We start from the raw sequence: 16,632 nt of genomic DNA, 5'->3' as shown, positions 1-16,632 counted from the left end.
TCGTGGTGACTAATACGATTTATGTTAACTTTCAGATCTAAATAAATTACTCTTTGATTTTTTCAATTTTAGATTTAAAAATCTGCATGAAAAGGATTTTATGATGAAATAAACGATTTTCTGTACAAAAAACGATTTTCTGCAAACAAAACAGCATCTGATTATCATATGAGTATCACTGCATTATCATCACATTATCATAGCACTGCAGAAAAGATAATTTTTATATAGAAAAACATCCTCTGATTATCATATGAGTATCACTATATTATCATGTAATTATCATAACATTGCAGGAAAAAAATTCTGCAGAAAATAATGTTTGATTATCATATTGTTATCATAATATTATCATATATTGTTATCATAACATTATCATATGATACTTACATGGAAAAAAATTATAGAAATAGTGTCATATGATAATGTTTTATCATATGATAACGAGATGATAATATTTATGATACATATATGATAACATCTATGATAATGTATGATAAAATAGTGTTTGATTATCATGTCGTTATCATAACACTGGAGTATGATAATTAGATGATAATGAATTATGATAAGGTTATGATAACTAGATGATAACGTACGTGAAAATAGAATAACAAAAAGATTCATGACACCGGTATGATAACCAGATGATAATAAAAGAATAAAGTTATGATAATAGTATGATAATATGATACATATATGTAAAAAAATTACAGAAAAATTATGATAATGAGATGATAATGTAAAGATAATAGTATGATAATATGATACCTGTACGAAAAAAATATATAAAAAATTATGATAACGAGATGATAATGTGAAGATAATAGTATGATAATATGATACATGTATGAAAAAAACAATTACAAAAAAATTATGATAAGGTGAAGATAATAGTATGATAATATGACCTTATTATACTTCATTATCATACTATTTTCTTCACATTATCATTTCGTTATCATAATTTTTATGTAATTTTTTTATATAGCTTTCATATTATCATACTGTTATCATAATTTTATTATTATGTCGTTGTCATAACATTATCATTTAGGTACAATAATACATTATCATCTCGGTATCATATGATTATATTATGATAACGAGATGATAATACACCATGATAATCAATTTTTTTTTTGTAGAAAATCATTCTTAATGCAGTGTTATGATAACAACATGATAATAGAGTGATACTCATATGATAATCAGAGACTGTTTTCTTTATAAAAAATCTTTTTTTTCTGCAGTGTTATGATAATCATATGATAATCAGATGCTGTTTTTTTGCAGAAAATCATTTTTTGTGCAGAAAATCGTTTTTTCATCATAATATCGTTTTTTCATGCAGATTTTTAGATCTAAAATTGAAAAAAAAAATTCAAGAGCAATTTAATTATATCTGAATGTTAAAAAATCGCAATAATCACCATGAATTAAAGAAAAAATAAAATATGATTGAATAATGCAGTGATGGTGGAGTAATGAAGAAACGGCGGCGAAGCGATGAAGGTATAAAGAAAAATGGAGAAGAAATAAAGAAGAAGAAGAAAATTAACGAAGAAAAAAACAAACACAGAAGAAGAAGAAGAAGAAGAAGAAGAAGAAGAAGAAGAAGAAGAAGAAGAAGAAGAAGAAGAAGAAGAGAGAGGAGAGAGAAAGAAAAAGAGAGAAATATGTAAAAATATGACAACTGTCATATAAGGTATTTAGAGTAAAAAATTAATAGAAAGTATGTATAATTATAATATAAACATGCTTTAGAGTAAAAAAATAAAAGCATTAAAATTATGAGGTATTCTCTCTATCTTTTCCTTGTTAAGGTAGAAAATCAAATTATTTTAAAAAATAGAGTATTATTCTAATCTTCCCTAATTTATAAGCATCAATTTCTTCATAGCACAATTTTAGTGTTACTACCCCAAATGACTTTACAACATCCACCGACATAACTAAAATTAAAATTCATAAGAGCCAATTATATAAAAATTGAAATTCAAAACATATTTAAAAGAATTAGGACGCTAATTATACAAATATAAATTTAGTATTCATATTTAAAAAAAAAAAAGTTAAAAGCATTTTCATTCTATAGAGATAGTTTGGGAAGACTAGGCCCTTGAAACTATCATAATTAATTTTATAATTTCAAATCGAATCAAATCAAATCTGTTCGTCTCTTCGCTTATTTGGTTTTGTCCTGTCTTCTACGATGATTGATTATGTTGCAACAATAAAATTAATTACTTCTTATATTCAAAAAGTTCAAATTTCCCAATATGATTACTCAAATGGGAACATGATACAACAAATAAACACCTAAATCCTCCTTGAATCAAAGTTCAAACCCCCAAATAAGAATCAAAGATTAAGAATATGAGCATAAAGAAGCTCATTCCATACATCTGGTATACCAGGAAGACACCAATGAATACAATCTGCATAGCTTTTAGGGTTCAAAATTTGCTCTTCTTTTAAAGGTTCCCATTGCTTCCTGTAAATTGATGGATGCCCTTCTTTTCTATATTCTGATAATTGTGTTATATTAATCATTTGCACATTTAAGCCTCTTGTTTTTAAATCATCCAATGTTTTATCCACTACATGCATCATTTCTTCACATGTTGATTTTCCTTTATATCCCTCTTTCATAATTTGTTCTGTTTCATTATAACAATTTTCTCCTTCAACTCCGTCCCACTCTTCTGCCCTGAAAGAACCGTAATGTGATACGTTAATATACATTTTTATTCGAAAAGTTAAAACGATAGTTTATTTCACATATCGTTTCGTTGCGCTATAATCTCGTTAGCATCAAACATTTTCTTTGGATTAATTAATCTAATAGAAGTTGAAATCAAAATTTAATAATGTAAATTTAAATTTAATAGTGTAATTATATTAGGCACGTACGTTTCATGAGTTGGTGACATGCTGACGAAGAACAATTGTTGTCTTGATGGGTCAATATGGACTTCCAACCAATCAGACCATGTCTTTAAAGCCATCTCATAAACTCTTGGCATTTTTACAAATTTGTAAACTCCATCTGGACTATCAAATGATCCCCATCTGACCGTTAAATCAATATCCAATTTAAATGTCATTTATCAAAAAAATTTATTTAGATCCGATATATAATTAATTATTCTCTTAAATAAATAAATGTCACATAAATATGATAAATGTAAACTTACAAAACTTTCATTTGGGACCTTCTCCACCAAAGATAGCTATTGAAAACAAGAATGTCTGAGTCGATCCAATGCCTAGCATGTTTTTCAATTGCTTGAACTCTAACAATACGTTCATCTACTCTGTGGTTTACTGGGTCATCTGAATTCGATTCGACCAGCAACGGTGCCCAGTAGAACGCGATCGACGCATTATATTCCTTCATTCAATCACATTTCCATAATATTAATAACATATATTAAATTAATCAATCCATTGTACTTTCTATTTATACAGATTTTTTGAAATGTACAAGTATAACTTGTTCAATTGTTTTCTAAAATTTAATTTTGATAAAAAAAAAGTGCAACGAAAAAAAAATTGTTGACAGTGGGATTTGAACCCACGCCCTTTCGGACCAGAACCTTAATCTGGCGCCTTAGACCAACTCGGCCATATCAACTTTGGTGACAGAATTCACCCAGCGTAATACAATAATGTTTTGTCATAGAATCATAAAATAAAATAAATGAAAGATAATTTTATTCTATAAAAAATATAAAATAGATATTACTTATTTGGCAGGATAATTTAAATGTCCATTAGATAATTTTAACAGTTAATCTATTAATTTTAAAAATTGATAATTATATTCAAACATGAAACAGAAAAGATTAAATATCTAATTGATAAATAAACTTTTTTTGAAATTGCTTAATTTATTTTTATAATAAATTATTTCATATTTAAAAAATATTATCTATTCAAATTTATATTATTATAATATTTTTTTTATATGCCGACTAATTTATCATAAAAATAATACTCCATATACCAGATTGTATCTTATTTTCGTATTTAATATTTATTATGTCTCCAGCCTAAATACTTACAATAGCTTTGAAGGTGGCTAAAGAACCATTGTGGTGCATGGATTTTTGATTGGAAGGAAGAGCAGAATCCACGAGACACACCATTGAAACCCATTGCCCTCTATTTAACGAATCTCCAACAAACATAAGACTCTTATTCCTTAGCCTCTCCAGCAATTCTGTGGCGTTGAACCTTTAATTTTGAAGAGGGAAAAAATTCCACAAAACTCAAAAAAATTCAGAACCTGTACTTTTCATTATCAGTCGCAATTATACTAAAAATAACATATTATGATACTAAAACTTCTTTTCGTATTAAAGTGGTATCAAAAGTTTAACCTTTTCATTTGCGATCTGATGACATAACTATCGAGTGAAACGTCTAAAATATATTGTCACATCGGTACTTATACCAATCATCATATAACACGTCGGTTTATCTAACACCATATTTCAACGGTCACATAAATTAATTTCGACTTAAGAGTTTATCCAATCTCTATATATATGACAAGAGGTCAAATAATTCACTTTCAGTCATTTTGATCATTTAAAAATATCTTTTTTATTTTAAAGATCAGTTAAGGAATAAATTATACAATATGAACAAAAATAGGTATTAAAATGATGTAGTTTTATATTTAATAAACCTAAAAAAAAGAATATTATTCTTAATTTACCTAAATATGAAGAGCATTGTTTGATCTAAAAATAGAAAATACAATATTGTCCTTAATTGATTTAAAAATAACGAGTATAGTTCTTAATTGATCAAAATAGCTGAAAGTGAGTTATTTCATCTCGAGTTATAAGTTCAAAAACCGAATTACCCCTCTGCTCTACTAATTTTCCAACTAAAAAATTTAAAGTAATTTGACTTCAAATAGAAATTAAATTTGAGGTCTCATTTCAATACAATTTTTAAAATTTCATACCAAACCAGAACATAAAGCAAATGTTTGGTAATACCGCTCAAGACTTTAATTTAACCCAAAGCATGCAAAGAAGAAAATTAAGTGAAAAACAAAGATTGAGAAACCTTGGAAGATCACATTGGTGAGGCTGCCATCTCCAATTCTGAAAACCCAAATCTTGTCTACCAAACTTCCCACAAGCCAACTGATCAGACATGAAACTACATTCTTTTTCCTTGTACAAAGGGTAAGACTTATTATCAAACACCCACTTCCCAGAAAACAAGTCACACCCAGACAGCAAGTCATCACCTGAACTTGCGGTTCTATCTTCCATTAGGTCACCACTGTTTTGTGTTAGATAAACTATGATTATGAGAAAGAATGAAAACAGAAGGGCAATTAGGGAATTGAAAGTTGTTCTGATTGTACCTCTAGAATTATATGATGGAGAAGAAAGAATTTGGTTATTTTGGATGAGTTGGTTTTTCTTTGGCATTGGTATTGCCATTGATGAGAAAATATTGTTGATGATGATGATGATGATGGAGCAGTAGGGTTTATGTATAATTTGATGAAGTTTGTGAAAAAGGTAGTTAAAGATCATTGTCATGATTTGCTTTCCTGAATTAGGAGTAGTGGAAGTGTTTTTCTTGGTGGTTTGATGAAAGGGATACATATGGAAATGGAACTTACAAGGCTACCTTCATCTACCGATATGGTTTTGTATTCGGTTCGAACCGAATTATTATTATTTTAAACGAATCAAATAGATTTTTTGAGAGTGTAGAATAATATAAATCGAATCAAATAAAAACGTTCGGTTTAGTAAACTTTTGCTTCGTTTAGTTCAGTTTGCACTAAAAAATAACTTTTATAACCGAATCAAATATAAAATTCAAAATAAAATAAAATTATAGCCCCAAAACAAACGAACTAAATTTATTGGTTGGGTTGGATTGATTTTTGCGCGCCCCGATCTACCACCATACCCTTATTATGTATTTCTTGGGAATATTTTTATTCTATGTGATATTCATATAAAAATGTTAGAATGTGAAGCATTCACTTAAAATAATATATAGCATTGTGCAAACAAATACCATTAGTCACAGATAATTTTTAAAACACTCAATAATAATTAATTTATTTGCAATTAGCAACAACTGTTAGCTTTTAGTTAATATTACTAGCATAATTTAACAATTTTCATAAGTTTTTGAGCTAGAAGTACAAAATTACATAAGTTATGGAAAAATTGAACATAAAATATTTATTAACTAAGAAAAAGGAAAATAGTGTTTGATAATCCAATTTATAATATATTTAATTTTTTTGGAAATTATATTAATATATGTGTAATTAAATTATTTATTAATTAGATTATTTAATTAATATATTGTTTAATATATTATTATTTTTATTAGGTAAAAGGTATTTTTCTACTCAGAATTATATGTTGTTTATCATATATACTCTATACTAAAATCTTTACCAGTTAAGTCCAATATTATGTAAATCTTATCAAATGTATCCACGTTTTAGTCTAAGAGTTTAATTGGATATATATTTTAATTAAGATTTTGTATTAAATTAATTTCTTAATTTATCAAAAAAAATCTACCACTGAAAGAAATTTTACTTTTTTCAAAATTAATAAACCTAAAGTTTTTCAAACTATCTGTATTATCTATTTATACCGTATCGAGTAGTAACTCACATAATTTTTATAGGGTAATATATTTTCATGATATCTAAATTATTCCCTTATTTTATTTTGGTAATTAAATTTTAATTACTAAATTTTAATTTTATTTTAGCGGCAGATTTTTCAGTCGAAAATGTATATGACAATCAATTTTTGTTTATTATTACCACATGAGAATCACTTCATACTTATTTTAGCCTGAAAATTACGAATACATGATTTCATTAATTATAGTGGAAGTCAATTATGTATACATGGCAAGTTTTTATGTAAAATTAGACAAAAAACGATTGTCACATGCATTTTGAGTCGGAAAATTTTCTGTTGAAATAAAATTAAAGTTTAAAATTAAAATAAAATGTGGTCATGAAAATAAAATAAGGTGGTAGTTTGAAAACTATCAGAATCGATTACAACTTATAAAAATTATTAAATTAAAGAATAATATTACAAAAATAAATTAAATGACTAAATCATAATTTATTTTTATTAATTTTACTCCTTGAGTGAGAAATGAATATATTTGAATGTTTGATCATACTGACATAATTTTTAGCATAGGGTATAAATGACAAACGACATATGATTCCTGATAAATACATGTTTTTTTTAATTAAATAGTGTTTGATAACACATACTAAATTTATATGAAATTTGAAATTTCTATTTAAAATATTAAGTTGTTAATTTTTTATCTTTATATTAAAGTGACTTTATTATTAATTTATAAATAAAATATTGATAATATTTCATAGAATAATTTTTTATTTTTATATTATTAATTATTTTATGCACATATCTATATCTATGAATATAATAAAAGAATCAAAATATATTTTATTAAATTACTAATATTTTTTCATGGTCAAAATTATAAATAAAATATTTAATTTAATATTTTAAAAATTATTCAATATTTAATTTTAGTATTTAGTTTTCAGTTATATAAAACAGTACAAATGTATTATATATCTAGACAATTAACTGGATGTTTTTTAAATGTTCAATCTATCAGCTGTAACAGTAGAAATTTTATGTACGCTAAAATTATTGTATCAAGTGATATGTAGTATAAATAAAATTTATAATGATTTGTATTACATGCTCATAATTTTTATTTATAAATTATTTAAATACTTTTTAGTTATTCAATGATATACTTTATTCTTATAAATTTACTTCATTTTTCTTTTTAGTAGTGATGGTCAAATAAAATAAATAGGAATTAGGTCATGGTGGTTAATGTCTCCACATCCACACTCGTGCGTTGCCGTGAAGATACCTCAACACCTTAAAGAAATCACACCCTTCATTACCCTGATTGACATATAATATTATTAGAGGTGTACATGATTTGGTTTAACTGGTTTATTATTGATATTTTAGTCCAAATCAATAATACTGGTTTGGCAGATTTATAAACCAAAATCAAATAACATACATTATAAATCAGCAAAATGGGTTTGGTTTGATTTGATAATTTTCTTTTTTGAAACCAGTTTAAACCATCATCAAAAGATCATTTATTTATCTTCTAAGATAAAAAAAATATAAAGATTTAAAAATATTTATTCATCATAAAAATAAATGTTATATTTATATAACAAACTATAATAATGACTAATAAATAAATAAAAAATTATAAATATTTTATATTATAATTTTTACATTTTATTAATATAATATTTTAATATTATAAAAATATAACATTTATTGATCTATAATAAATATACAGATAGTTATTTCATTGAATGATATTTAAATATATTATTTTGCCAAGTACAGTTTTAAAATATAGTCATATAAATTTCATTTTTAAGTTATAATATTTATAATTTTAATAAAAATATGTATGTATGTGTATATATTGGTTTGATTTGGTTTATGTTGGTTTATAATTTTTAAAACCGCAAACCAAACCAATAATTACTTTTTTCTATTTTTCAAACCAACAATCAAACCAACAATCTCTTAAACCGTACTATTTGATTTGGTCTGGATGAATTGGTTTAACTTGGTTGGTTTAAATTTTTTTCTGTACAGCCCTAAATATTATGACCTTATTATTTAAAAACCACCCACCTTGTAATTGTTTTTCATTTATATCATGATTTAGGAAAATTTTCAATTGTACCCTATTTTCAATTTTTATGTTTCATTTGTACCCCAAAATTAAAAAATTTGATAATTTAATTAATTTAAGGATGAAAATATTAAAAACAAGATATATAAATGATTAACATTAACATTTTATCAGAATATAGGTTAAAAATGAAGGACTAATTTAAATTTTTTTTCAAAAGAAAATAGGTCAATTTAACTCATTAGGGTAGAGATCAAACATAAAAATCGAAAATAGGTTACAATTGAAAATTTTCCTAAATCATGGTATAAATAAAAAAAAAGTTATAAGGTGAGTGGCTTTTAAATAATCAGACCTAATATTATAGGAAGATGATTAAAAAAGCCTTTAAATTTTTGGATTATTGTCATGAAATATTTTTATCTTTTCCGTCTGTTTTTCTCTTCGCCTCATTCCATGAGGGATTCTCATTTTTACGATTTAAATAAATTCTACCAAAAGTGACACTACACATCTCAACTTTTTAAATTTTAAATAAAAAAGCTCAACTTTTCATTTTATCATTTTATGACATTTGTAGTTTAAATACCTTATACGATGTTGTTTTGGTCATTTAAAACAGTCAAATTGACATAATTTTTACGAAAAATAACATATAAGACAACGCAAAAACTATAAAATATAAAATTTAGAAAAGTTAAAATGCGAGATAAGATATTTAATACATTATGCTTAAATTTAAGATAATACAAAAACTGAGAATACTTCATGATAATAACTCTATGTTTTTATATAGAGAGCAATTATGCTTTTGTTATTAAAGTCCTCAATTATTTTAAAAATGAGACAAAAAAAAATTCAAAGTTAAACACAACCAAAATATTAGATATTAACATACTTATGTTGAAACTATTAATCATTTTGAGTGAGAAACTCAAAAGTTAAACATCAACATTTCGATTTAAATAATAATTTGTCCTCTCAACCTGTAAGTAATGGGTAATTAATATATAAATTAATTTTATGGCCAAATTAGTTACGAACTTGATGATTTTGTGCAATTAACTCTATTTTGAAAAATTAGCTTATAAGTTGAGGGGGCAAATTGCCAATTTACGAAACAATTAGCTTACAAATTGAGGGGTAAATTGTCAAAATTGGGTTAATTACCCATACTCATAAAATTCATAACTAATTTATCCAAAAAATTAATTTATATATTAATTATTCATTGCTTACAAGTTGAGGGACAAATTGTTATTTAAGTCCCAATTTCTGTCAACTACGTCAGCAACTGAAACGTCGCCACCGCCTCTTAGCATATCAACAATTAGATTGTGAGCATCTCCACTCTAATGCTAAAAATACCTCACGATGCTATAATTTAGCATTTAGTATAAAAAACACATCTGCATTGCACTTTTATTTCATGTGCTAAATTTAGCATATGCTAAATTTTGTGCCAAATTTATTAGAAAATTTAGCATATGCCAAATTTTATTATATCTAAATTATTTACAGATTTTCCATCAATAATGATAATCACTTACAAAATTATAAATTTATAAATTTATCATTTAGTTTAGCATTTTGCAATGGAGTGAATTTTAATAATATGTGCTATATATAGTATTTTATCTTATTTTGTGCTAAAAATAGCATAAAAATACAATATGTAATGGAGATGCTTTTAGCCAGTATACTAGCAACAGTTTCACCATTTAAAAACAACAATGAATAAAATTTAGCCGCTGTTATCTCTTCACTGTATTGGCGAATCCAACGAGTGTGAATGCTAAAAAAATTTAACTATAATATTTTAGAGCAATGCTATATAACCCTCCTTTTTAACCCATCTTTTTTAACCCACCTGACGTGGCAACAAATTAGTGATTGCATTAAAAGTTGTTTTTTGAAATATAAACTTTTGGAGGGGAATTAAACGAATTAAATGATTCCACGTAAGGAGTGACAATGAAGCAGGTACAAAATGGTGGGTTAAATAGCATTTTTCAACATTTTATAGATTTTTAGCTAAAAATATTACAATACTTTTTAATAATACTTTTTAATAATTATTTTTAATAAATTTTATATCCTGAAAATATTGACAAGTATCTTTACTTTTTAAAAATTCCTTTTTTTTTTCAAATCAAATTGAACCAATCATTTGGTTAGATTTTTTATTTGGTTTGGTTTGATATTTTAGTTTATGTAAACTTTAACTATTTTTTATTTCAAAAGTCAAACCAAAAAACTAATTTCTTTATCCAAAGATTTAAAATTTGTAAATCTATTTAATTTAATAATTTTTCTGTAATTAAATTCAATTTTTTAATCATTTTAATTGTGTCAATGTTTCGCTTCAACACAATGTTCATTTGTTCTTTTATTTAATTTGAGCAGCAACTTTTTTTTTTCAATCACGGAAAGATAGAGGATATTATTGTATTTTGCTACCTTTGTTTTTTGATTAAAAATTAAATTTTGTAAGTCCGAAAAATAAATTTTACTAACAAAAGAGTTAGTATAAAAATCTAACTGAAAATTAAGATAATTAAATTAATTAAAAAAAATTGGACAGGATTACAATGAATTATTAAACTTGATAAATTTGCAAAAATATTTTAATACTTTTTGGTTTGAAAAATAAAAAATCAATTCTTATTTGAACCAAAACATGCCCCCACCTAAAACAAGAAGAATTTTGGTGTTCTCAATAATATAGTAGTAGATTGTGTTATCCAAATAATGATGGCTCTCAGTTCCCTAATCTCACTTTAATGGATAAACCGACTCTTATTGCTATACTTAATCATGGCATTGAGCAGAACTAACCAAAGATGTGCATACTTCACCAACTAAATTTAGCTTTTTCTTGCAAACTGAAGTAGCTTGCTAATTAAATCTGGAAGGGATCAATGCACCAGAAAACATATTTTGGAAAGGGAGAAATTAAGACTGATGTGAATCTTTTATCTATTTAATCACATCTTAATTTCAGCTTAATTATAGCATTACCATTCATTGTAAGTATGGTCATCATCATTTCAATTCTTTATTATGTCAATGTTTGGATATAAATGTATACATTACACATTATGCCTTGTCAAATGATATATTCATTTCTTTTGAGTATTTCAATTTTGAATTTTTAATGGTAAATCTAAAAACCAATTGGCAATAACTATGTGAAGGTTTTCGCTAATAATATTAAATAGAAAATATTTAATTTTATTATAAGTAACGATTATAAAATAAAATAAATGTATTTTATGAAGTAAATAAAAATATTTTTCAAAGAATTTTAGAAAACTTGAAAAGAAATAAGTTAAGAATAAATTAGAAAATTATTTTTAAAATATTAAGGAAGTTCTACTAATTATATGTTTTTTTTGTTAGAGAAGTCACTCTGCTAATGAAAGGGAAGTTGGACTTACAACTTTTCGAAAAGTAAAATACACAAGTTGAACAAAATAAAAAAAATTACTACTTTCCGAAAAGTAAAATTTCCCAAGCCTACTTATCCAGTTATCCAGACAAAGCAAAGCCTTAGTCTTACTTTGGCCCGAGCTAGTCTTTGCTCGAACCTTGATCTTACTAGGATTTGGGTCTTAATCGTATCTTGCCTGGAGATATTATTTGTCGAATCTTGATCCTACTTTTTTCTATGAATCTTCATCTTACTTTGATTCATTTGGCGCGGACTCTAGATCCGTCGCAAAATATTGTTGGTAATTAGTGACGGATACAAGATGTTGTCGTTAATCAGAGACAAATTAAATGTCCGTTGCTAATCAAGGATGGACATTGTTATTCGTCGATAATCAACAACAAAATCTTGTATCCGTCGCTGATTAGTAACATAATCTTGTATTTATCACTAATTGTACCTGCATAATTTTTTGGAGCTTAATGCGCGCCATTTTGGCGACGGCTCCGTTGCCAAAATTTGTCGATGATGATGGTTGGTGCCAACTCGTGCCTTGCTTGCCGATGCCTTCCTTCGCTAATCTGTTGCTATGCCGGTAATTCTTCATTTAGTGACTGAGTTTTGATCTATCGTTAAATTGTTGTTTTTTAATAATGTTTTGATCTTGCTATGATCCTATCTGGTTCTAATCTGGGTCTTGCTGGAGGATTTTGCAATTGTTTTTACTGAGTATTGTTATGGAAATTTATTATATATAGCTATAAATTTAATGAAATAATAAGTTCCAAAAGAATTTAAAAAATTAATGTCCTTCTAAGATGAAATTATTTTTAATCTAAAGGATGCTAAGGAACTACAAAATCTCCTAAGGAAAAATTGGAACATGGTTTGTAAATTCATAGAAAGTATCAAAAAGATGTGTTACGTGAAGATGTTATAAAATTAATGGGATATTACCCTTATAACACGAACCTTTTTTTGCACCAGATTAATAATGTGAACGTACTTTCGAGCCTTTCAATATTTTATAGGTCTGTTTTGATCTTTTTGTTTTTTTCCACGTGCTTCTACAATTTTCTTTCATTTTGTTCAGCAAACTTCTTTTGTTTTCTCCTATAATTTCCATATATTAACTTAATTATTAAGTATCAAATTTTCAAGGTTACTAATCTGTCGTATTGTTTTATTTAATCATAAAATTTGATTTATTTCACTATAGTTATTAAATTTTAAAATGGTAATTCTAAGTTAAACATAGTCAATCTATCACTAAATCTTGCCACGCAAGTAATATTTTTTCTCTCACATAAAAAAAAGAATAAAATGAAAATCAAATACTCATTTATGTAAGAGAAAAAAAAGACACAATAAGACTAGTTTTCTACGTAAATATAATTTGTTTAAAATGTTTTTTTTTTTAAAATCTCATTGCTCGTAATTTTAGAAAGCCGTGACTAAATTGAAATTAGTTTTATCAAATTTATTCATATCTTGAAAAGTAAAGAAAATAGTAGAGGCAGAAGATATAAAAACCAACCACCCTTCTTCTCTGGGTTCCCACTTGCACACCAACTTGAGAGATGGTCGTAATGTTGAAGGGACAGAGAAATTAGAGAGTGCAAGTTGCATGGCCATACATACACAAATATTTGCAACTTGCTCTCAAATTATATTTTATCACCTACTTGTTGTGGTTGTGGTTGTTTGTTGAGTAATCAAACTCAAACACCTTTTGATTCCCTTCACGTTAAATGCAAAAAAAAAAACCATTTAAAACATCAATTTTAGATTCTCCATACTTCAGATTTTTATAGTTTTGACTCAATATTCTCCATATTAACATTAACCGAGAGGTTGTAGTCGGTCACAAAAAATAAAATAAAAACAATAGATGATAAAAAAAAAAGATGTTATATCATAAAAATAGATCGCAGAATTATATCGTATTATGGATTCAGATTTTATACTTTTATTTTTGCTCACAACCGATAACATTTGAGAGAGTGAGAGACGGTTTTATTTTTAATACCGAGTGTATAATGTTGAAATATAAAGCGTATAAAAAAATTTAAAATAAATTTTTTAAAAGTTTATCTGGATTTAGATTATTTTATTGTTTCTCCATTAGTACTATATTTTTTTTACGTGAATTGAAGATGAAATAAAAGTAGATTGGATTGAATGCAGTGGTGAAGTGGAAAGCGATGGGAGGCGCACGAGGAGTACTGATGCTACATAATTCCTCCCATCTTTTGTCTCCTCTCATTCGCAATTAATTCATTTTCCTCTTATAGAAACTGCGCACCCTAGCATTTGTGTTAATCTGTATATGCACCCAAAAATACCTATTTTAATTCACCTTCACATGATCCATTCCTTTCTTTTCTTTATCAATCAAATTTAATTTTTAAATTTTGTTTTATGGATAAATTTGATAATGTTTGACTCATTTGAATGTGAAAAATTAAAAAAAATCAAGCCATTTCAAAAATTGTAAATTAAACAATTTAATACAATGTAATAAGATGAGTTATTTATTTCTGATAATTGGGGGAGGAAGAGTCTTATGGGAGGAATCAATTCCACGATCTAAATTCAACATTTATATCATGTGAGTTATAATTCAATGGTATGAGTTATTTAAACATGTGTTAGTGAATTGTATGAATAAATCTCATATTGCTAATAGGAAAGGAATAATATGACATTTCCTCTCCCATTTTAATCTTATTTTATATTTATGTAAACCTAATTAACTTAGAGTTATTTAGTTATAATTATTTACATTCATTTACGGTTAATATTAAAAAAATTATTCCTATTATTAATAATTTTTATGAATCTAAAAATTTAAATCGAATCTGAACATATTATATTTTAAATTTGATAGCGAACAAGCTAGTGTCAAACTTTCTACAAGTTCAATATCGAGATTATATATGGCCAAAACAATAATTCTATATATGAAGTACGGAAATCTCGAGAAAGTTGTGTTTTTTTTTTCAAAGCATTCGTCAATCCAAATTTCAAAAATTTGTACAAAACGTTTCGGACCTTTCCGTGCTACTTATCGACAATGTAGTATTCCATCGACAAATTGTGTGCAATTAAAGCTAGCACTTGCAGGAACAAAGTTGCGCACTTAGTTTTGACGATCAACGACTCCATTTTGATCATGCTTTGGCCTTTCGGATTATTTAAATTACCAATATTTGCTACCAAAACCAACCATTAATGTCGTTTAATTTTAAATCAATAACCATCACCATCACCCGGGTAATGAGGACAGAAAGATAGTGAAAAGCTAGCAACCAAAGATTAAAAGATTCTATATTATAATCTGAATAAAAAAATAACAGATAATGAACTATCTGTCACTATTCACTTTTTATTTCTCAAATTCATATTCATTAATGGAAAATCAAATTAAAAAATACAAGCAGAACAGATATTTTTTACAAGAAAAAAAAAACACCAACTAACTAAATCTGTTTAAGTTACTTCATTGGCAAAAACTCACAAAAACGACGCCGTATCACCACATCTATTTTCAACAGTAACAAAATTTATAGTATCACTCACAAACAAGCTGACTTGCTCCGTCTAGCCAAGTTTTCAGCGATCCGAGCCAGTGACTGCAGGTTGCACCGAACGATAGTGTCCACGAAATCACACGTGTCCTCCTTCGTGTTGCCAGCTGGAACATCCACCACGTAAGACTCCACCACGACGGTGCCGTTTCCGGCCGCAGAAGGATGGAGAGTAGTCACCGATTTATAGTTCGAAAGCCGGTGGTCCCCACCTACAACGCTGAAGCTGATTACGTGTCTCTCCTCATCAAGAATCTCTAACCGCTCCGTGCTGTTAGCTGCCGGGAGTCCGGATATGACGTGGACTTCACGGAGAGAGCCGACGTCGCCGTCTCCATTGATGACGTGGCAGCTTTTAACGAAGTGCTTGTAGGCTTGCGGATTATCAAACCGTCTGACGACGGACCAGACGGTGGATACGGGAGCGGAGATGTGTTGGACGACTGCGGAGGAGCACTGGTTAGGGCATATAATATGTGTGTGGTGCTTTGACACCGTGTCAGGTACCGGTACCGGGACTGACCAGCGTTTTTGACAGGGTGAAGCGGTGGAGGAGGATATAGTTGAACCCGTAGAAGCTGGGGTTGCGGCCATGGTGGTGGTGGTGGTGGTGTTGATTCTGTGAAGAATCGGCATATGTATCGTAAAACGACGTAGTTTTTAAGATTAATATTTTCAGAGAGATCGACGAGTATTGTTAATTTTTTTGGTTGTATATGATTGTATATATATATAAATAGTTGGGGATAGTCACTTTCCAACTAGACTAAAATTAAAAGAGGAGATGAATGGAAGATCATGTGGAGGTAAGAGGTTTATAATACAAGTGGGAGAAATATAATGTTTATTCTAATG

The 16,632-nt window shown here is 27.1% G+C and overlaps 2 protein-coding genes and 1 non-coding gene across 4 annotated transcripts; all 3 read right to left on the bottom strand.

Moving 5' to 3' along the window:
- Positions 1–2,223: 2,223 nt before the first annotated feature.
- LOC126674048 (protein trichome birefringence-like 34) lies at positions 2,224–5,627 on the bottom strand. 2 transcript variants are annotated; one of them, XM_050368426.2, is made up of 6 exons: positions 5,396–5,627; positions 5,089–5,310; positions 4,071–4,242; positions 3,201–3,397; positions 2,917–3,075; positions 2,224–2,713 (listed from the first exon to the last, which is right to left on the bottom strand). In XM_050368426.2, exons 2-6 carry the CDS (start codon positions 5,298–5,300, stop codon positions 2,365–2,367), a joined length of 1,089 nt encoding a protein of 362 aa, XP_050224383.1. In that variant the 5' UTR covers positions 5,301–5,310; positions 5,396–5,627; the 3' UTR covers positions 2,224–2,364. The 2 variants fall into 2 exon arrangements, with proteins under 2 accessions (XP_050224383.1, XP_050224376.1); XM_050368419.2 differs by having other exon boundaries at positions 5,089–5,627.
- On the bottom strand, positions 3,560–3,640 carry TRNAL-AAG (transfer RNA leucine (anticodon AAG)). Its single transcript has one exon. It is a non-coding gene; the product is annotated as a tRNA-Leu (tRNA).
- Positions 5,628–15,528: 9,901 nt separating the features above from the next.
- LOC126660786 (abscisic acid receptor PYL4-like) lies at positions 15,529–16,632 on the bottom strand. Its single transcript, XM_050354497.2, has one exon. The coding sequence runs from the start codon at positions 16,411–16,413 to the stop codon at positions 15,766–15,768; it is 648 nt and encodes a 215-aa protein (XP_050210454.1). The 5' UTR covers positions 16,414–16,632; the 3' UTR covers positions 15,529–15,765.

This window comes from Mercurialis annua, linkage group LG1-X (genome assembly GCF_937616625.2).
Source record: "Mercurialis annua linkage group LG1-X, ddMerAnnu1.2, whole genome shotgun sequence".
NCBI classification, from domain to species: domain Eukaryota; kingdom Viridiplantae; phylum Streptophyta; class Magnoliopsida; order Malpighiales; family Euphorbiaceae; genus Mercurialis; species Mercurialis annua.
This window is presented reverse-complemented; position numbering and strand designations above follow the sequence as displayed.